The following is a 23,258-nucleotide window of genomic DNA, read 5'->3' as shown; positions in this document are numbered from 1 at the left end:
CTGTTTCATGTTTCCATTTAAGTGTAGCATAGTCATTGAATATCTGAGGATATTCAATGTTGACAAATAAATAAAACATATTACAAGGATTTTCTCTTTGGTTGGTTACTTAGAATTTTATATCCCTCTGCAAAATATACAGGAACACTGTTAATAAAAATTCATTTTTATGAAATGTTAGTACCAATGTCACACTGCAAAAATGAATCTTATGGAAAGCTGGAAACTGGCTTTCTCCAAATTGTTTTACCCAAAATGATCTAAATTACATTATTGTAGAAACTGAAAGTAATCTTTTCCAGCCAGCTAATGTGAAGAAATAGCATACGTCAGCATTATACCACTTTTCTAAATAACTTAGGAAAGGTGAAATGCAGATGCTTACAAAGGGCTCAGAATCGAATATTATGCTTATCAGTGTATTGCACTTCACCAAATGGCCATCCTCATTAAAAAATTTCACAACAATCCCTTTTCTTGTGCTGGCTGCCCTAGGAAGAAGCCAGGCGGCAGTGTCACAGGCCTTCAGTGGTGACAGTGTCTCAGGTCACTTAGTAGTTGCCAGGTACCAGGCACCTTCTAGAAAGTTCAGTTTGCCTACTCTCTCTCCCCCTCCCTCACTCCCTCCCTTCCTTCCTATTTAAAAATGTTTTTAAAGGACAGGTTTATTAGGAAAAGGAGGAAAGAGAGGCACCTGCATAGTCTCAGGTGGGCAGGAGACTGCTTGCCGCCTGTTGAGTAAGAAAGAAACCTTGCTCTGCTCTGCTCCCTGTGTTGGTTGCATTTTAATGCAAGAGCACTCAGATATTGTGATCCACTTATGGATCAGAGAGAGTGCACTTCTCTTGCTTCTTGCTTCCAGTGACTGATCTTGGTGACTGTGGTTCTTCATGAAAAGGCTTATCCTCTTCATGCATTGCAAAAGGTAAGGTTGTACAGACGTAGCATTAGAATACATTTGTTTAATTTATTTATGTCCACATGGATCCTTCTACAAAATAAAGTGGTATATTTAAGATATTTCAAACCCTGAAGCTGTGATAGACTTCTTTGTTTAAAAATCGAAACTGCAAAATGTAACTGGAGTGGGGTCAGCAGCATTTGGAATACATGTCAGCAATTGCTGATGGGTTTTTAGGACTCATAGAGACCCCTTGCAGAAGCGGGGATAGCTGTATTTTCTGTTTGTGACTTTTCCACAGGAACTGTGTCCCACCACCATGTCCCACCAACCACTTGGCTGCCTGACTGAGAAGGGGGACAGCCCCAACGACACCACAGGAAATGGACCTCCTAATCTGGCTCATCCAAACCTGGATATGTTCACCCCAGAGGAGCTGCTGCAACAGATGAAAGAGCTGTTGACTGAGAACCATCAGCTAAAAGGTGAGGATCACCTGGCCCTGTGTTTCTGCACTCACCCTGGGCCTTTCATAAACTTAACCTTTGTGTTGAGTCTTGTTAGAGCAACTCCCTTCTTTCTATATGGATCCCTGGGGGTAAAGTACAGAACTGAGCTTTTAGCAAGACTAAAACTGTTTCCATTGCTTGTACTCAAATACAGATAAGAATACAAAACACTTTATGTGTCATAGGAAAATGGTATAAAAGAGCCCATTAAAAAGGAAAAAGAAAGGCTGCTATTATAGACTCTCCTGAATATAACCCTTGTTAAGAGAAACCATTCTAAAATGTCAAGCCACTGCTTGTAGCAGGGTAAGTGTTGGAAGCCAGGAGTGAGAGACCAACCTCAATTCTTTGATGATTAATAGCTATTTGTGCTATTGTGGAGGTACCCAAATCAATTGTATTTTCTGGAGACTTTTGAGGACTAGAAATGACTTTAAGCCTCCTAGTCCTGTTTGGACACAAATATTACTCATCTCACTGCAGACTTTTCCAGCTGACACTCGGGCTCATGCCAAATGTGGCATCTTTAGATTCAGAGTTGTTATGTGGTGAAGTGGTCTGGGGGAGATTTGATTCATTAAGTCAAATCCTGTGCCCTGGTGTGTGACACCCTCACTCTGTACCCCATACAGAAGCCATGAAGCTGAATAATCAAGCTATGAAAGGACGATTTGAGGAGCTTTCAGCCTGGACAGAGAAACAGAAGGAAGAACGTCTCTTTTTTGAGACCCAGAGCAAAGAAGCCAAAGAGCGCCTAATGACTTTGAATCATGAAAATGAAAAATTGAAGGAAGAACTTGGGAAGCTAAAAGGGAAAGCAGAAAGGTCATTTGAGGTGAGCAGACTGAAGTTGTGATTTGATTTTATTAATATCTGTAGTGGATCCCTATTTGTCTAGACTTACTTATCCACACCTTTCATGATTCAGGCTGGACTGGTATTTTGCATTGTTTGTTTGTATTTTTTAAAAGATTTATTTATTTATTTATTTATACAAGCACTGGGTACAGTCAGAAGTGCGGGAGGGTGAGAGAATTCACCAGAGCCAGAGCGGGGAGCAGAGCAGGCAGAAGGACCGAAGTACACTGCTGAGGGGAGCAGCGGGCGGCAGGAGAGGTCTGCGCGCCATGTGGGACCCTCACCCAGTGGCCGGGGATCGAATCGGTGCTGCAGAGGCTGCGGGAAGCCTCGCAACCCAGTTCTCAACCGCTGCGCCACCGTGGAGGCCCTGTTTTGCATTGTTTTTAAAAAAAAGCGTTCTTGCTGAGAAGATTGGTAGCATTTTTAAGGGTCTTGAATAATCTCTGTTAGGGGGAGGATATGTGTAAAGTTTTGACCATACTGACTATAGTCAAAATGTTAGGGGGAAAAGGATGTCCTAAAGGCAACCCATTCAATATCGGGGCTGCCCTATAACAAAAAGAGCACTGTGGTTATAAATCAGTGTTTTGTGTTCTTTATAGATGTTATAGAAGAAAGACCTCTGCCTGGCCCTATCTAAGTGTTAGTTTTTAGTTTATGTCTTTGCTATAAATTAGATTAAAAAAATATAATCCCCAGAATTTAAAATTTTTACCTTGTTCTTTCTCTCAGTCTAAAATAGATTCCTCACTTTACATTTTACATTTACTTTTTTTTTTTTTTTAATTTTCTAGAGGCATGTCTTATTTATTTATTTATTATTTGTTTGTTTGTTTGGTTTATACATGCACTGGGTACAGTCAGAAGCGTGGGAGGGTGAGAGAATTCACCAGAGCCAGAGCGGGGAGCAGAGCAGGCAGAAGGACCGAAGTACACTGCTGAGGGGAGCAGCGGGCGGCAGGAGAGGTCTGCTCACCATGTGGGACCCTCCTCCGGTGGCCGGGGAGCAGCCGGGGATCGAACCGGCTGCAGAGGCTGCAGGCAGCTTCACAACCCAGCGCTCAACCGCTGCGCCACCGGGGAGGCCCACATTTTACATTTACTTTTGAAAAACAGTTGGACAATTACCAAGCTATAAGGTTGGCATGTTTTCATCAGTAACCTGGGAAATGTACCCACCCGACAGTGGAGGTCAAAGATATTAATGAAAAGTACCACTCAGGGGGCCTCCCTGGTGGCAAAGGGGTTAAAGTCTCAGCACTATCAAGCTGTTGCCAGCCACTGCGCCATGAGTTCGATCCTGGCCAGGATCGAACACCCCACTTCGATCCTGCACCCCACTTGGTGCAGCAGACCTCTCCTGTCTTACCCGCTGCTCCCCTCAGCAGTGTATTTCAGTCAGTCTGCCTGTTCTGCTCCCCACTCTGTCTCTGGCGAATCCTCTCACCCCCTGCACTTCTGGCCTGTACCTCAATTCTTGTATTCAAGCCTGGTTTTTGCCTGGCCTCTTTGCTTTCTGATGCCAGGAAGCTCAGCACTGCCTTTCCTTTCTTGTTTTTATTCTGTTAAATTTATGTCTTTTTTTTGGCAAAGAGGAACTGGGGTATAGGCCAGGAGCAGAACAGGTAAACCTACTGAATTACACTGCTAAGGGGAGCAGCAGGCAAGACAGGAGAAGTCTGCTGTGCCATGCGGGTAGCTCCCTGGCTGGGGATCCAAGTCAGGCCTTAGTGATGATAGCACTGAAACTTAACCTATAGGCCACCAGGGAGGCCCAAATTTATGTCTCTTTGGAATGACTGCTTACTAAGAAAAATTGTGTGGACTTTTAACCTTGCCTTGCAGACCAAACTCTTTAGTTCCATAGTGAGTTTTTCTCTAAGGTCTGTGGTGGTTGCCTAGTGAGGAAGTGCTCCAGTCAAGGAGGAGTAAGATCTCAGTGGTGTGCACAGCACTGCCTGGGGGCAGACACCTGTCTGTCCACTCTTTATTATTGGGACCATGCCCATAAAAGCCATGAAGGTTTCCTGGAGAGGAAATTAAAGCAACCCAGTAGGTGAACAGCTGGAAGAGACCAAGACCATTTGGTGCCATGTCATTTCTTTTTCTATTTATCGTGACTTTTTTTTTTTTAATTTAAACTGAGGTAAAGTTGATTTACATCACTGTATTTGTTTTAGGGATTATAGACTCAAACCTTTACAAGTATATGTTTTCACATCTTGCCTGCCATCCAAAAAAACCCAATAGTCCACTACAATGCTCCACTGGGCCCCTTCTCTCTGTTGGTCCCACCCCACCATACTCCCCTCTGGTTGCCTCAGTTCTATAGTCAGATGTCAAGGATTTGTCACTGATTTTTTTTTATCTGACCTTTTTTTTTTTTCTCTATTCTACATCAAAAACCATCCAGTGTTTGTCTTTCTCCTTCTGACTTATTTCACTTAGCGGTATCCCCTCCAGTTCTATGTGATAGACATACACAATGGAGTGCTACTCAGTGATTAAAAACTTCCATTTTAAGTGTTATATCAAAATAAATTGCCAAGAAAAAAGCTAGAATTTTCTACTGTAGAGCACAGTTGCCTTACTGGTGGGTGTAGGGACTCTCAAGTTTGATGACCAGGTCCTCAGTTTGTTCATTGATTCACTTTGCTCCTCATCATTTTAAGGACTCCAAGGTCACCAAGACAGAAACAGAACAGGCAGTGGAACAACTGAAGACCCAGGTGGCACGCTTGCAAGCGGAAAAAGCAGATCTGCTGGGCATTGTATCAGAATTACAACTCAAAGTGAACTCAAACGGACCCCCTGAAGACTCCTTTGTTGAAATTAGGATGGCTGTAAGTGTGATGGTTTTGGTTTTAAGCCAATTACAAAACCTGACTTGAACAGTTGATACAAACACCACCATTGCCTTTCAAGTCAGTGAGGAAATGTCAGCACAGCAAAGAAAATATGGCTCTTGCTTTTTAAGTGTAACAGAATACTTGTAAGGATTATCATAGCTGAAATACAACTGATTACCACTTATGGCAAAAAAGATAGGAGATGTTCTTCCTTGCATTCCCCTCCCCCCAATAGGTCCTGCAAATCAGACATTTTGCAGCTGACTAAAAAAACATTTTCAAACCGGGCCTCAAAGCTGTGTTTGGCATTTCACTTAGGTGAGCTGAATGACGATCTATTGCAGTAAACAGACCCTCTTTTCAAACCAAGTGATATGATAACTATTAAAAATAAGTGGAAGAAAACAAGAGCAGAGGTGCTTTATCTGTAGGTTGAGAGAATATCTTGGCTTCCCCCTTTTGTTGGAGGGAAGAGGCAGGTACCCAGAGAATAGAGATTGAAGCTGGTGTCAGCAACCACAATGAAGTGCAACCCACAGTATATCCCACGGTGAAGTGAGCTAAGCGAAGTTACACGTGCCCATTTACCCCTATGTATGTGTGAAGTTCAGGACTGTACCTGCGGTGCCAGGTGTGCAGGTATGAGCTGCTGAGAGACTCAACCAGATTGAACCAGACTGAATAGCAAGAGAGAAAACACAAGGATAAAATCCTTTGTAATACACATTGTCATTTTAGCTCCCTCAAAGTATACATCTGTATAGGAAAGGAAATGAATGGTGTCTCTGAAAGAGAAAATGTATCTTGCAGATAAGTGGGGCAGGGGGATTGGGGAGCAACTTTCAAAAACTAGCTGCTGAATCATTTGAAATATCAGTGTGATTTTCTTTACTTTCTGATTCACTTGCTGGCTGGGAAATGGCTCTTAATAAACTTGCTATCTATGCCCCCTAATAAATTGTAGACACATTAATAATGACCAAAGTCAAGAGAATTAAAATGCCAATTGAAGATTTTAGTATTTTCAGGAAAAAAAGCTGACATTTTGCTAGAGTACCCTTTCTGCAAATAGCTAAAGATTATAAACACGAATTTCATCAAAGAACTTGTAACCTTCTGCAAATTACTGATAAGAGTCAGGAAGCCACAAGAGCATATCAGGTTTCTAAATGAGACTCTTTCTTTAGGTTGCATGATAATATTCTCCCTCACTGATGAGTGACAGTTATTTTTAGTGTAAACGTTTTTCAAGCTGTGCTTCTGTTAACTGAAAAATACTCCCCAAAACTTAGAAAGAGTGTACATAATCAAAATTATCCAGAACAGGTTTTTTGTCCATTTTTAAAAGATATTCCCATTAGATATAAATGTTTTTCACATCATTTAAATGGTCTTAGTGTCCTTGTTTCCTAAATATTCCAAAAGGCTCACAAAATTCTTTGTCCTTTGAGAGCCTCCCTTACAGAAAATGGCTTTTCAACTTTGCTTCAGCAAGTTCTAGCACTTTGTATTTTAAAGGCTATCTGGGAGAGGTGTGTGGAGTTATCACTGTGTATGACCTTAACCTGGGAAAGAGAGGAACTACCCAGGAAAGCAAGGGAGATAAGCTTTCATGTTTATAGGGCCAAGTTGACTGCGCTGAGTAAGAGGAGACGACCTTCACACCTTTGCCTAGATATTTATATTCCTGAAGTGGTGGGTAGGGTGAGGGAAGAATAGTATTTCCACTCCATTTGAGTGACTGAATTAAGACATTTCACATCTAAATGTTTGGTAGGTTCCTTGGGTTGCACACCATCCAAATTCTTGATCTATTGCCTTTTTTTCTCTTTTTATAATGGGTTTGTCTTCTTGAAGTACTGTGTTAAATCCCTTTCATTTCTGCTTTTTTTCAGGAAGGAGGAGCAGATGTGGCAATGAAAGAAATCGAAACTAGTCCTGGACCTACAAAAACTGATTCCAAAGACACGTATGTGAAGATAGACTAGGGCTCTGGGACAGACAGACTGGGACAGACAATCCCTTTCAAATTACTACTGGAGGTCAAACAGCCACTTATTAATTTAAACTAGGGCCATTCAAGAATCTTTTGTTTGAATGCCTTTTAGTGTTGCAGCCCAAACTGGCAGAGAATAAACTTGTTTGATGTCTTTGTATGCCAGCTAGCCCTGACCACTCTGTTTTGAGTTGTGTTTCATGTCCATAAGATCAGACGTGAAAACATACTTAGCCTCAATTTATATTTTTAATTTTTTTAAAGATTTATTTATTTATGCATACAAGAGCTGGGTACAGGCCAGGTATGCGGGGGGATGAGAGGATTCACCAGAGACAGAGTGGGGAACAGAACAGGCAGATCGACTGAAATACACTGCTGAGGGGAACAGCGGGCGAGACAGGAGAGGTCTGCTGCACCATGTGGGTTGCTCCCTGGCTGGCCAGGGATCGAACTCATGCTGCTGAGGCTGTGGATTACTTCGGATTACTTCATAGTGCGATGCTTTAACCCCTTGCGCCACCAGGGAGGCCCTTATGCTTAATTTAAAGAGCCATGTTTCCTACTGGTGCTGTTTGACTGGACCAGGCTGCCCATCTTGATAAAAGAGATGTTTCCATTTTCTCTGCCCTGTTCATTCCTCATGCAAGCAAAGGTGACTAATATTTGGTGATCTTTTCTACCAGTGCTGTTGTTGTTCAGTCACTGAGTGTTTCTTAAAAGTGCTCAGATATCTTACCTGTGGCGGGGGGTGTCTCAAGTTGGCCTGTCCCAAATAAATATTAGCAAGCAGAGATGCTAAATGGTGGTGTTATAGAGCAGCCCCGATATTAAACGGGTTCCTGGCTGTGGGTCCTCACCCGCGCGCTTTAAAGGGACTTATGAATACTCTACTACAGACACACGCAAAAGGGTTAATAAAAGGTTTATTTACAAGAGAAAAAGAAAGGGAATTGTTAGGGGGGAAAGGATGTCCCAAAGCAAATTCCATATAGGCTTTGTGGACTCCACCCCCACCCCAGGTCAAAGCCAAAGACACTGGGAACTCCAAATCCCATCACCACCAAAGGGAAGGTGGCTGGCACCTGAGGGTGGGGTTAAGCAGCCAGGTGGATACAAAAGGCAGACACGTGGGCTTTGGGGGGGCTCTCCATTTTGGGCTCTCGGCCAGCTTGCAGCGTCCGGTCAGCTCTGAGAGTGACTTTGGGTTTCCAGGTCGTCCGATCGGGTAGGACGCATTAAAGACTTTATTTCCCTATTTTCTCCCTGAGTTGTTATAGAGCAGCCCCGATATTAAACGGGTTCCTGGCTGTGGGTCCTCACCCGCGCGCTTTAAAGGGACTTATGAATACTCTACTACAGACACACACAAAAGGGTTAATAAAAGGTTTATTTACAAGAGAAAAAGAAAATAAGGAAAAGGTACAACTCAGGGAGAATTTGCTTTGGGACATCCATTTCCCCCTAACATAAAGAGAAAAAATAAGTATTCGATAATACTCTTTCATCAGACAGTACACTGCCAAAAATGAAAGTTATTTTTTAGTTAGATATTCCTCAACTTTCTCCCAAGTTTCTTTTATTAGTATCAAAAGACTTTCCTAGATGTGTAGTGAAGGAGGAAAGCCCTGTTTGAAAATTCCAAGCCATTTCTTCCTCATTTACAGCCACCTACAAAGACCACTTCTTCTTTTAAGCCACAATGCTGTTTTTATTAGCAACTTCTTTCCCCTGTTTGAAAATATCATAAGGAGTGAGAGATTGATTTCTAGCTTTTGTGTGTGGAGTCAGGGAACCAGGATATAATTAATTCTGGCTCTTTATTAAGTGTGCAAACTTGAGTAGATTACTAAAAGGGCAGCTTCCTGTCAGCAGCACCAGGACATCTTGAGTGTTTAGTCATTGTAGCCTGAGGGTCCTGGTTTTGTTTGTCATTGAAATGCCTATTGATTTAATCAGATTTTGGAAAGGAGAAAAATATTTGACATACCAACAATGCCTGCATTTCTCTGCTCTAATTATTTGAAACCTAAACCGATTTTCTTCTACTGCCTTGAGAATGTGATGGCTTCTATCACCTTGGAGGAAGGCCAGTGGGCTGCAGGTCACCACAGGCACACCACACATGCTGGGGTCCTTGTCTGACTGCCGATATCTTTGAGACTAGCTCTCTGAGAAAGCCAGACTCTGAAAACTAGGGCTGCCCCTGCCACTTTCTGTGGGTCCTGTGGTCTGGTGTTGTGGGCACACTTTGGAGGAAGTGAATCATGCAATATGAGGCAAACCTACCCATTGGTCCCCACTCCTTCCCCTGGAAGGACTAAAGTATGTGGCCCTGGGGCTCCACGGACCAGCTGTGCTCGGTAAATGAGAATTGGAGAATGTTATTGAAAGCAGTTCCTTTATGCTAGTTTCAGTTAAATGGAGCTGAATTAAGTCTACTCTTAGACTTTGTTTTCTAATGAAAACCTTTTAATCTTTTCACTGTCTCAATATAGGAGCAATTCTGCAGAAGATAACAGGAATTACATGGAATTTGAAGAATTAACCGTGAGCCAGCTCCTGCTTTGTCTGAGAGAAGGAAATCAGAAGGTGGAGAGACTTGAAACTGCACTCAAGGAAGCCAAAGAAAGGTATGCGGTACATGACTTGAACTATGCATACTGGTTTTTTTTGAAACAACTTTATTGATATAATTAAGATATCATATAATCCATCCATTTAAGGTGTACATTTCAATTTTTTAAGAATATTTACAATTTTGGGCCTCCCCGGTGGCGCAGTGGTTGAGCGCGGGGTTGCAAAGCTGCCCGCAGCTTCTGCAGCGCCGGTTCGATCCCCAGCTGCTCCCCGGCCACCGGAGGAGGGTCCCACATGGCGCGCAGACATCCCCTGCCGCCCGCTGCTCCCCTCAGCAGTGGACTTCGGTCCTTCTGCCTGCTCTGCTCCCTGCTCTGGCTCTGGTGAATTCTCTCACCCTCCCGTGCTTCTGACTGTACCCAGTGCTTGTATAAATAAATAAATTAAATAAATCTTTAAAAAAAAAAAAAAAAGAATATTTACAATTTTTTGGTAACTATTACCACAATATAATTGTAGAGCATTTTTCTCTCAAATAAGAAACCCAATACTCATTAGCACTCATTCCCAATTCCTCCCAAGAATCTACTTTCTGTTTCTATAGATTTGCCCATTCTGGATATTTCATGTAAATGGCTTCAGAGTAATGCTATATTTGAGATTTGTCCATGTGTTATTTCTTTACTCCTTTTTGCTGCCATATATTATTCCATTGTGTCACTAAGCAACATTTTGTTTACTTATCCATTGGTGAATATTTGTGTTGTTCCCACTTTTTGCCTATTATGAATAATGTTTTCCCTGAACATTGATGTACATTTTTTTATGTGGACCTATTTTTAAAATTCTCTGGGTATATACCTAAGAGTAGAACTGATGGATCATATGGCAATTCTATGTTTGCTATTTTAAGTACTACCAAACTGATTTCCACAGAGTCTGTACCATCTTAAATTCCCACCAGTAATGTTTGGGTGTTCTATTTTCTCTACATCTATAAGTCCATTATACACATATGAAAATGAGATTTTTATCTTATTTCCCTAATAACTACTAGTGTTCAATATCTTTTCATGTTGACCATTTACATATTTTCCTTAAATAATATCTATTCAAATCCGTTGCCTTTTTAAAAAAATTAGATCGTCTTTTTATTATTGAATTATAAGAGTTCATAATACATTTTGGATACAAGTTATTTGTGAGATATATGATTTGTAAATATCCCATCTTTTTTTTTTAAGATTTATTTATTTATGCATACAAGAACTGGGGTACAGGTCAGAGGTGGGGGGTGGTGGTGAGAGGATTCACCAGAGGCAGAGTGGGGAACAGAACAGGCAGGTCTAATGAAATACATTTCTGAGAGGAGCAGTGGGTAAGATAGAAGAAGTCTGCTGCGCCATGTGGGTAGCTCCCTGGCCGGGGATCAACTCATGCTGCAGTGGCTGTGATAGCTTCATAGGTTGCGTCTTAACCCCTTGCACCACCAGGGAGGCCCTAAATATCCCATCTTGTGGGTTATATTTTCACTTCCTTGATGGTATCTTTGTAGCACAAAATTTATTATTTTGATGTTGTCCAATTTATCTATTTTTTTCCCTTTGTAACTTGTACTTTTGGCATTGTATATAGTTCTGGGAAATAACACCAATTTATATTCTTCTAGGTAGTTAAGGGAGTGGTATAGAAGTTTCCTATGAGCCTGTAGGATATAGGGCCTCAATTATCCTCAGCTCAAAACAATCAAGTGTGACAGTCTGGGTACCACTTTGGCATTGACCACATGCCAAAGTAGCAGGCGTTGGGAGCAAGTGTTCTGAACATCTTAGGGAAGGAAGCCTGTTGCCTTCATTCCCTTTATATATAATGGATAGTTTGGCTGAACATAGAATTCTGCATTGAATATAATTTACCTTCCAAAAATTGAAAACAAAGCATTACTTCACTATACTCTAGTTTCTGGTGTGGTATTACTGCTAAGAAATCTACTGTCATTCTTTTTTTTTTTTAAAGATTTATTTATTTATTTATACAAGCACTGGGTACAGTCAGAAGTGCGGGAGGGTAAGAGAATTCACCAGAGCCAGAGTGGGGAACAGAACAGGCAGACTGACGAAGTACACTGCTGAGGGGAGCAGCGGGTGGCAGGAAAGGTCTGCGCGCCATATGGGACACTCGCCCTGCGGCCGGGGATCGAACCCGCTTTGCAGAGGCTGCGGGCAGCTTCGTCAACCCAGTGCTCAACTGCTGCGCCACCAGGGGAGGCGCCACTGTCAGTCTTAATCTTGGGATCAAACTCTTTTGGTTTTTCCTCTTCCCTGAAGGCTCTTTGCTTTGTCCCAAGGTGTGCTTTGGGGTGAGCTTGTTGTTTTTTTAATTTTTTATTTTTCACATCATTGTTTATTTTTAAACAATATTTGCTTCCCCCCACCCTTCAGGTGTAGTCCCCATAGAATTTCCTTCACCAATGCACCCTTGCACCATCATGGGGTGAGCTTGTTTTCATCCATTTGTTTGGACAGTCTTGGGCTCTGCCATCTTACAAACTCATGTCTTTCAGTTCTTGAAAAATGACCTTGAATTAATTTAGGGATGATAGCTTGCTCCCAGCTCTTCCCTGCTCTCTCTTTCTAGCACAACTCTTATTTTGAATTGATTTCCTGGGTAGGCCTCTAATTTTCTGAGCTCTGTGTTTTCCTTTCCCACCCTTCTCCTTTCTGATAGAGTTGGACAACTTTCATCTTCCTTTATTGCGGAGGGATGGCTGGTTACTTTGACTGTTGCTTTTTTATAGTTTTCCATTTTCTTGTAGTATGTTTCCTTTTGAAGATTTTTTTTTTTTTTGGCCTGGCATATTCTAATATTATTAAGTTTTTTTTTCTGTTTTACTGTTTTCTGTTTCATTTCAAGGCTTACCTCAAAGATCTGGTAATTTTTGTTGGTTGATCAGATTTAAGGGTGGGGAGTTAGAAGCTCATTTAGGCACTGTGTGCATGGAGGGAGATCTCTCTGAGAGTTTTCCTTGGGGAAGCCCCATGTCAGAAACTAGATCTTTCCCCTCATCCTGGTCACATTCACCAGAGAAGACTCTTTTGGTCTCCTGCCTGGAGGGTACTTTTCTAGATGCCAGGCTACTTGACATAAATAGTAAAAGAAGGATGAAGCTCTCAGTATTCTGTATAAATTCCCCTCTTTTCACAGGAACCCAAGTCCTCCATGCTAGTTACAGTCTCTGTTTTATTTTATGGTCTTCTAGTCTTTTAACAGGCCCCAACTCCATCACCACTGCCAGAGGTGCCTGGTGTCACTGGCTTCCCACAGTGTGAATTGGGTTACATCTTGGCTCTCCCTGCTCTTGCCTCTTACCTAATCTTGGCTTCAGATCCGGCCTTCTTATGCTGCCAACTCAGCTCCCACTCATACATATGCTTCCCAGATTTCCTTGCTATTATTTCCTCTTTCTTTCTCTTTGTTCTCACAGGTATACTGCTTTTTAAAAATCTTTTTAGTGGGTTTTGGGACACATATATACCCATATTCCATCTCCCACCTTTGATCATTTGTTTTATTTGTATTGGGATGGTTTTTATGTGCTTATGATTTGGTGTAAGATTGTTACTACATTGTTTTCAAGGACTTGTAAAATGAAATGATTCCAAAATGGAAAAATCTTCCCTTCTCTGTTAAATCCTTATAAAGGGACACAAACATTCATGTAAGACACATACATGTACATGTATACACACACAGAAACACAAACTTAAAAAATATTTCTGCTTACTACAGTTACATGAAAAGAGGGAGTGTTTTTCAGTGTTCAGAATGAGTCATGCCTATTTTTTACTGCTAGATGCAGTCATCTCTAAAATAAATTCTAGTCAATTTTAGGATGTAATGCAAAACCAAATATAATGAATACAAAGAGATTTTAAACAATATTATTTTTAGTGCTTCTGCAATTGGTATTCCTCTTGAAATCAAAGGGAAAGTAACTTTTCTACTTTAATAATTTTTCAGAGTTTCATATTTTGAAAAGAAAACTAATGGTCGTTCTGAGATTGAGACCCAGACAGAAGGAAGCACAGAAAAAGAGAAAGAAGAGGAGAAAGGCACAGAAAGTGTGGGTACTGCAATCCTAAGACTGTGTTACACTGCTCACGGAAATCAGTGTAAAAGATGGGCTCAAGTTCCATGATGTTTTATTTGCTTTAGAAATATAGAAATCATTTTAACGTTGACTATTGTCTATTTTTATAATATTTCCTTGTTCTGATTAACATTTCATTCAGTGTGAAATATACTGAGATGTATCCCTATCCTGTTGATTCGATGAAATTACTCCTTCATCTCTCCTTGACTGATTTCCTCTCCTAAATTTCTAAGTGAACAGGCCCACTACATGGCAAAGGAATTTTGTCCACTTTACAATGAGATCATTTGAGGATATAGGACCCAGAAACTCGAGGTAGAATTGAAAGATCTTGGTTCTATTTTACTATTGGTTTGAATAAAATAGTTTGAAAAAGGTTCGTGTTTATATAGTCAGTGTTCCATGGTAACTGAGAGCTGTGCTTTGGAGTCTGCAAGCACATAGTCTCAATGTTAGGGAAAGTTAATTTAGCCACTGAAGTTGTGAGGATCACAGTAGCCCACACAAGAGGCACTTAACATGAAATGCTCGCTTTGGCAAATTCATTTATCCAACAAATATATATATTGAATGCCTATAGTATGCCATGCTCTGGGCTGAGCTTTCAAGAAATTGAAGAACATTTAGAAAACTGAGGTAAAGAGACCATCAGCAAGTAATAGTACCCTTTTGTGTAAAGCAAATTCAACAACCAATAATAGGAAGTCACTGATACTTCCAAGGCACCACAGAACTCATTGACAAAATTTTAGAGCAGCCAGGAAAAAGGCTGGCTGCACAGCAAATATAGTTGAGTAAACCAGAAGCATAAATAGGCCAGGGATTACCATGAGCTCCTGAACCAAGAGCAGGGTTCATTTTAATTGTAATGAAGTCATTATCACAGTTTATCCAAAGTGGTCAGTATCGCTTCTCGGCCTTTTGGCTAAGATCAAGTGTAGTATCCAAAGTGGTCAGTAAATGCTCTGTAAGGAATCACAGTTGTATCCAAAACCTATCTTTTTCATCCTAGATAGTTGAGGCATTAATTGTCAAAAATTTAATCAATTGCCAGTCGGTCTTAATTGGACAATGATGGTTTGTACTGTTTTTTCACAAAAAGGTTCATTTGATCTCTGTTGAGAATCACATATATGTATTTGGGATTTCCTGTATGACAGGTTGGAAGTGAAGTAGAAATGCTGAACCTTCAGGTGACAAACCTGTTTAAGGAGCTTCAGGAGGCTCATACAAAACTCAGTGAAGCTGAGCTAATGAAGAAGAGACTTCAAGAAAAGTAAGAATAAGCGATGAATTTTATTCTCCTTTGAAAAATGTACATTTACAAAATATGAAAAATGTACATTTTTACAAAATATGTAAAAACTTAATTTTGTTACTGTTACAAACTAAAAGAAAAATAGACCTAATTAAAATATAAATTCATATAATGCCAATATTCAGGTTATTATATGAACTGTTTGCAGTAACATGGACAAGTGGGGCCCTGGACCTCTGGCTCTGCTCTTTGGGGTTATTTATTAAGCTGTCTGAGGATCTGTAAAGTGCAGTGAGCCAGATTTCCTGTGAGTTACCAGGGTTGACAATGTTGATTTGAACAAACATAAAAGAAAACTGTAAAGTACAAGAACTTCAGTGAGTTTTATTTAGGAAAAAAAAAATATTTTCAATCAATTATGAAGGCTAACATATAAATTGAGCATTTTGCTTTTGCTTGTTTCTGTAAGAATGTAAGATGTTCCCCCAAACTTCGGAAAGCTAAGCTGATGTTGTTCTTTTGAACTTATTGGCAAACATATTTCCAGCATAATATACAAGTTTATATTTCCTTGGAGTCTCACTTACCATGGCTTTCTATGCAGTGTTACAGTAATCTGATGGAGCCTAGTAACCAAAGCTAAGGACTTTAGACAAACATGCATCAGTTAAAATATGGTTCTCCCACTATTTGTGCTTTTACTTTGGGCAAGCTAGTTCTCCTGTCTGAGCTCCAGTTTTATCATTTATAAAATGTTTGTCATAATTCCCATTTTATAATGTCATATTAAATGAGATAATGTTTAACATGCTTGGCATTAGTGCCTTTCACCTAGCTATAATTGATTCATATTTGCTATTATATTGAAAGTGTCTTTCTGACCTTTAAGAAGACTTAGAGTACTTCCTTTTCTGCTATTGAATCTTTATTGGAAGCCATAATCTTTGAGCTTAACAAAACTCATACATTTTTTAAATATTAAAGATGCTCATGGATCACTATGTGAAAAGCACTTTTAACTAGTTACTACTGTGGTCTGTATCTAAATAACAAAATATATTTGTATGACTATTTATAACAATTACTCCAGGTGGGCAGTAGCTCCTGTGATTTTGGCATAAGGGTTCGGAGTTATTGCTATGTCTCGTAAAGAAACAAGGAGGAGAAATATTTTATCATGTACTGTTAAATCCTTTAAAAATGCAGTGCTAAAATTCTTTGTGTGTCCCACATAATCTTAGAATTTGTTTAAAAGCCAATGAGGAATAAAGGAGCATTATTTATACTCACAGCATTTTGATCTTTCCTAGATGTCAGACCCTTGAAAGGAAAAATTCTGCAACTCCATCAGAACTGAATGAAAAGCAAGAGCTTGTTTATAATAATAAAAAGTTAGAGCTCCAAGTAGAAAGCATGCGATCAGAAATCAAAATGGAGCAAGCTAAAACAGAAGATGAAAAGTGAGTATGCCCAGATCAAGTGGCTATTTACTAAAAGAAGAGGGATAGCTCTTTTATATAGATTGGAAATAGTGAAGAATGTTGGGAGACAAGATTTTTAAGTTTCTATGACATTTCCACAAGATTCTATTTCTTAATTTCTTTTTTAATAGGTCCAAATTGGCCACTCTACAGTTGACACACAACAAGCTTCTCCAGGAATACAATAATTCATTGAAAACAATTGAGGAACTAAAAAGGAAAGAGGTACTTATAGGGAAAAAAATGACTTTCACATGCTAGTTATAAATGAAAACAATTGAGGAACTAAAAAGGAAGGAGGTACTCATGGAAAAATAAATCACTTTCATATAGCCTAGTCATAAACACAAACTGAGCATTTTATATGTAGTTGCCTTAATCCTAAGTCTGGTTTTTCAAAGAGGTTTTTCAGTTTATTACTGATTTCTTGTATCTAAGTGTTACAACATCTGATGTTCCACATATATATATATATATATATATAGTGCATTTTGCATGCATAGATGGTGCTAATGTCTGACAGTCAGGGAGTTTTTTAGCATTTTTGATGGTGGGTTTGAGGAGACCTGAGGGTATACTGTGTGAAGTACATGGTGAGCCCACTAGTTGGGGCCAGAGGGTCTGTCTGTTGCATGAAAAATGCAACGCTTGCTTGTCTATTGTCAGTGAACTTGAAACTGACTTATCTAGATGCAGCCTTTCAATAATGCCCAGCATGGTGTGATCATTAAAAGGTCATTGATATATGAGGTATTGGATGTGTCATTTAATCTGACAAGGGGAATTCTTACACAATGTATACATGTAGCAAATCATCATGTATACTTTAAATATCTATAATTTTATTTGGTAAGCCATGTCTTACCAAAGCTGGAATAAATAAATGAAAATAAGGAAGCATTGAAGTAGAAGGAGTTTCTTAATTTATTTCCTTATAATTATACTTTTTTACTTTTTTAAGTGTATATTTTTCCTCTCTAGGACCTAGTAAATTTTTTATTTCAAAAACATGTTTCCTCTTTTCCACTGACTTCACCAAGTGAGAGTAATATGAGTGAAAAAATAGTAGTATCAGCAGGTTACAACCTCATGGAGATTGAGGTTTATTATTATTTCCTTAATTTTTAGTGGATTTTTAAAATTAGTGTTCTAAATTAGGAAGTTATATGTAAGCCATAAGTTAAATGAATACAACTTTCTGAATAAGTTATAATTGCTAATTAAAAGAACAGTTTAGAGCAACCCATTTTAAGAAATAAATCTTCACCTAACATTTTAGTAAGATAGGTTGAATTATTTCAAATTGCTAGAATAAACTTGTCTTTTTCAGTCAGAAATGGTGGATAAGGTGGTGCTGCAGGAATTAGATGAAAAGCTGGAATTGGCAGAGAAGGCCCTGGCTTCCAAGCAGCTTCAAATGGATGAGATGAAACAGACCATCGCAAAACAGGAGGAGGACCTGGAGACCATGGCAGTCCTGAGGGCTCAGGTCAGCTCTGTTCTGAAAATGAGCTAAGTGAAGACACCCTGATTTTATCCTCAAATGGGAAAGTGATAGTGTTTAAAATATATATTTTTTATTTTATATTTTACCACCAACTCATAAGTTTTCTTTCAAGTTGTTTGTGGTCCTGGCTCTGGTGCACTACTGCCTTGACTTGCTATAAGGCATCAGGAACTTTGATAGGTGGTAGAGTAAGTCTTCCCACCTCAATGATACTCTTCAGAAGGACCTTAGGGTTTCCTTCCTGTTTTCATTTTCATGCACATTTTAGATTCAACATGATATTTAAACACACACTGGTTTCTAGAGGGAGCACGTACCTGTCACTTACAAGGTCTGCAGGGTGCAGTGCTCCATTCACCTTATCAACTAGTGAGCTGTAGAGATTCACATTCAGTGAGATAGTAACTTCTGTCTCCTTTTCCCTCTAACAGATGGAGGTTTACTGTTCTGACTTTCATGCTGAAAGAGCTGCGAGAGAAAAGATTCACGAAGAAAAAGAGCAATTGGCATTGCAGCTGGCAATTTTGCTGAAAGAAAATAATGTTTTTGAAGATGGAGGCAGGTAAATAAAGAGAAGGGAGACTTAGAGCACAGCATGGGCTGCTGGAGAGGTGATCTCTCAACCATGTTCCCCAACAGAAGCTATAAGAGCGACTCTGAGTACATCATTGAGTTGTGTTCCTGTCATTTAGTATGGCTCACAGAAAGGCTTGGCAGAGTTCTTTCTTTTTCTTTTTACACCAAATATCACATTGTTTATTGACAGGTGCAAGTATATAAAATCAGGGCAAGTACTTGACTTGGTAAATTAAGTAGATCTAATTTCAATACTATAGTAAGAGGGAACAATTCACAGTGGTTGGTGATAGCTTGATAGTGCTGAGACTTTACCCCCTGCGCCACCAGGGAGGCCCCCAGTTCAAATTCTCACCATTTGTTTCACACCCATGGGAAAAAAAAAATATAGACCACTTTATGAATTTGCGTATCAAAGGATGATCGAGTTCTTTTTCTTTACATAAGCTGTAAAAATATGACATTATATGCTCTGATGTCATATCTTCCCTTGGCAAGTATGAAATAGTCCTAGTGCTTTAATACTTTAAATACTGCTAAACAATACTTTTTTAAATTTTCTTTTTGAGAAATATTTTAAATATTGAAAAATACAGAGAATAAAAACACACACCGATATGTACCCCATCCAGAATCGACAGTTGCTACCATTTATTTGCTTCAAGGATATTTTTATTAAAAGAAAAAAAGGAGTTGTAGATGAAGTTAAAGTTTCCTTTGGTCCCTCATTATATTGCACTCTTCCTTCCTTCATGTTGCCGGAGTTTGGTGGGCAGCATGCACATCTATTTTATAGACACACATCTATATAATATCCTTAGACAAGATAATATTAGCTTCTTTGTGCTTAAGTTACAAAATGATCATTGTAGATACTACTCTGAAACTTGCTTTAAATGAATTGTGATTTTGAGCTTTGTATATGTATGCACATTTAATTACTTCTGTGTCATTGCTCTGTAGCATCATATTTTAGAAATAGGTTACATTTTTCTAATCCATTCCCTTTCAGTGGTTATATCCTAACTGATTTTTTTAAATGTTAATACTTATTTAATTTTACTACATGGTGTCCTAGTGCCAGTAACATTTAAAATTCGGATTAGTCTCAAATTTTGTTTTTTTTTAAACCTAAGCATTTTAATTCAGCTCTTTCCCTCTCCTACTTCTATTGACTGTCTGCTTAATGTTGTCATATTTCAGGGTTTTAGAACATCACATATAGTGTTGCTTTTAATCCCAGTAGGCAGTCCTTGATGGAAATGCAGAGTCGTCACGGAGCAAGAACGAATGACTCCGACCAGCAAGCTTACCTTGTTCAAAGAGGTGAGTCATGTGTGAATCTAGGTTTTAGGGAATAACTATTGTTCAAAGAAGAAGCTAGAAAAATTCTACACTATTCTAAATAATGGATTCCAAATCAAACTGTCAAAAACATAGCATTCTCAGTATTATTTCCACAGTATCTTGACTTACATCCATCACCTACTGAATCCAGACCAGACTCTTCACACTGGCCTGGCACAGCCAAACTGTTGAACATTTTCTCACTCTATTTCCCTATAGATATTAACCAAATGAATCACTCCCTGTTCCTTGAACTTGTCCTAGGCCTATATCCCTACCAACACTTTTTCATGTGGCATCCTTCATCATATACCTTTCCCTCACTCATTCCCACCCCTGCCTTCCTCCCCTCACCTTTCAGTGAATTCTTACCCATCTTTAAACTCCATCTCGGGCCTCCCCAGTGGCACAGCAGTTGAGCACTGGGCTGCGAAGCTGCCTGCAGCCTCTGCAGCGCCAGTTCGATCCCCGGCCACCGGCAAGGGTCCCACATGGCATGCAGACCTCTCCTGCCGTGCCTGCTGCTCCCCTCAGCAGTGTACTTCATCAGTCTGACTGTTCTGCTCCCCACTCTGGCTCTGGTGAATTCTCTCACCCTCCCATGCTTCTGACTGTACCCAGTGCTTGTATAAATAAATAATCTTTAAAAAATAAAATAAAATCCATCTCAACTCCCACTGACATAAATTGCAACAGAATGTGACCTCTAAATCCTGAATTTCTAAAGTAGTTTATTTCTATTTAGGTACTTACCTGCTATTTTATAGTTGTTTATGTTATAAATATGTATTTAAGTATTCTATTAAATAAGTTTCCTTAGAGTTCATGTCTTCCCACACTACCTGGAGTTACCACTCATTGAGAGTTTGCTGTGTGCAGGTATATTAACATGTATTGACCTGTACCTACAGCCAAAAGCATGTATTTCCACATACCTACAACCTGGAATAGAGCTTAAGTCCTAAAATAATAGGGAAGCAGGCACTATTCTTAGAGATTTCTCTCTGTGTAGTGGTTGCTTCAGTTAAAGACAAAAAAAAAAAAAAACCCAAAATCTACAAAAAACCCTGTATTCACTTCACACTGGGTATTGATTAAAAAGTTTAACTTAAAAACTAATCCTTGATAGCTGACTACATAAATGAAGCACCAAGGGAGGGAGGACATGAGAAGGGGTAAGAAAAAAGAAGGAAAGAAGCACAATGGACTGTGGCTGCTTCGGTGGTAGGGGTACTAGGATGGTAATAACCTGATGGGGTATCCAAATATTGCCTCATTTAAAAATAAATTAAGTTAAAAAAATTTTAACTGATGTTAAAATTAACCATCTATTATTAAGAGCAAACCAACACAACTGTGTGCAACATAGAATGACATTTCATTTACTGCTTATTCCCAGGAGCTGAGGATACAAACTGGCAGCAACAACGGAATATTCCAATTCATTCTTGCCCTAAATGTGGAGAAGTTCTGCCTGACATAGACACATTACAGATTCATGTTATGGACTGCATCATTTAAATGTTGACTATTCACCTGCCCTAAACTGTTGGTAAACGTCAGATTTTCTCCTCCAAGAGTTGTATTTTTGTGTTATTTGTTTTTACTCAAATATATCCATTCATTAGGTTTTTAAAAGGAAGAAAATGGGCATGTCCTAAGGTAGGACATGTTTTGAGGGATTCCATCAACTTGCAAAACAGAATCCTTAACAACTCACTCTTCTGATAGTAAATTAATTTTTTTTATGTTTAGTTCATGTAAGCACTGAACTATTCATGCAGTGAATAATGATATGATATCATGGGACAGAATAAATAGAATTAGATATAAGAGGCCTCACTGATTAATTTTAAGAACCTTTTAAGGAAGCAGAAAATATGAAGTAGCCAGTGATTTAATCAAGAAAAATCTCTTTGAAGTATTTTTAAAATAAATTTTATTGTTGCATTTCTTCATCTATTAGAAAAAAATCTATTGGAGTATGTATATGTGTATGTATGTTGTAGTTTTATTATTGCAGCCACAGTAATTAACCAGAGTTGCAATGCAGCTCTTTTCATATGAGTGCTATGAACTTCACTTGATCATCAGGACAAGTGAAGAAATACTGGCAGAGATCAAGTGGGTGCCTTAGATTCACTGGGTTATATATAACCATTCACAGTGTAGAGAAAGTTATTGTTGTTCTTTCATTGTGCTGCAGATAGATGGGCTTGTACAGTAAATAGGTTATGAATTTCTAAAAAGAACAGTTATCTATTAGTTTTCCTCCTGGAGCAGGCTATATATTCATAATCACAAAAACAATTATCGCAAAATAAAATTTTGGTTATGAATCTTTCACATTGTTCATATGTGATTGGCTAATTTCATAGGAAGTATTTTCTGGATTCAGCTTTGTATAAGCTTAATACATATTCAGAATGAATCTAGATCCTAAAACAATGTAGAGAAAATTAAAAGATATTCTGTTTAAATGAGTCATAATAAATAATCTCTCCTAGATGAAGTGAGATGTAATACACATTTTTTTTTAAGAAAAAGGAATCAAGTAGCTAATTATATCTTTATGCCGAGAGATCACATGGAATAAATTCAACCGTAATTTAGATTAAAATAGTCCCCCACTTCACCCCAAGGAAAATGTTTGTTAAGACATTTCAAACATAATCATGAAAATTTTATTTTTACTTTCTTGTTTATAGTTTCAAGTTTTAATTTTTCCTTATTTTATAATTGAGAAAATAGATTTGTATAGTGTGATGAATAGAGAAGCAAACCAAATGGTTTCCCACTTAAACTATTAAGGATATCCTGTTGCTTTTTCTATTTAATAATTAAGCTAGTCTAACTCTGAAATAATAGTGCATGGCTTGTGAACCGTGTGATCAAATCATTTGCTTGATCATTGGAAGGATTTCAAATGAAGGCAAATTCATATGATCAGTTTAAATTAAAGCTATTGTTTTGAGAGAATCAAACCAATTCAGAAATGGCTTACAAACTGTGCGCATATCTTATCTAATTAACTTAGTGTGATATCTCTTCAAAGACCGTGTTCCTTGTTACTAATCCATAAATGAGGTCCTATACTGTATTCTTGAGATTTGTTTAAATGGGAGCAACAGAAAGATAGAATCAAGTAAGAAATATTTATGGACCAGCGAAAAGTCTCACAGTTAAATAGTCTTACAATATTAAATATTACAATATTAAGTCTTACAATATTAAGCCTTA

The 23,258-nt window shown here is 38.8% G+C and overlaps 1 protein-coding gene across 1 annotated transcript; it reads left to right on the top strand.

Moving 5' to 3' along the window:
• Positions 1–1,220: 1,220 nt before the first annotated feature.
• Positions 1,221–21,539, top strand: OPTN (optineurin; the record flags this gene model as incomplete). Its single annotated transcript, XM_084253940.1, has 13 exons — positions 1,221–1,386; positions 2,043–2,245; positions 4,944–5,114; positions 7,016–7,089; positions 9,615–9,749; positions 13,717–13,819; positions 15,010–15,125; positions 16,418–16,567; positions 16,720–16,813; positions 17,919–18,077; positions 18,527–18,657; positions 19,918–19,997; positions 21,418–21,539. 13 exons carry the CDS (start codon positions 1,221–1,223, stop codon positions 21,537–21,539), a joined length of 1,704 nt encoding a protein of 567 aa, XP_084110066.1.
• Positions 21,540–23,258: the final 1,719 nt, after the last annotated feature.

This window comes from Talpa europaea (assembly GCF_964194135.1).
Source record: "Talpa europaea genome assembly, chromosome: 14".
Taxonomy (NCBI): Eukaryota; Metazoa; Chordata; class Mammalia; order Eulipotyphla; family Talpidae; genus Talpa; species Talpa europaea.
The sequence above is the reverse complement of the archived record's forward strand: the minus strand, read 5'-3'. Positions and strand labels throughout refer to the sequence as shown.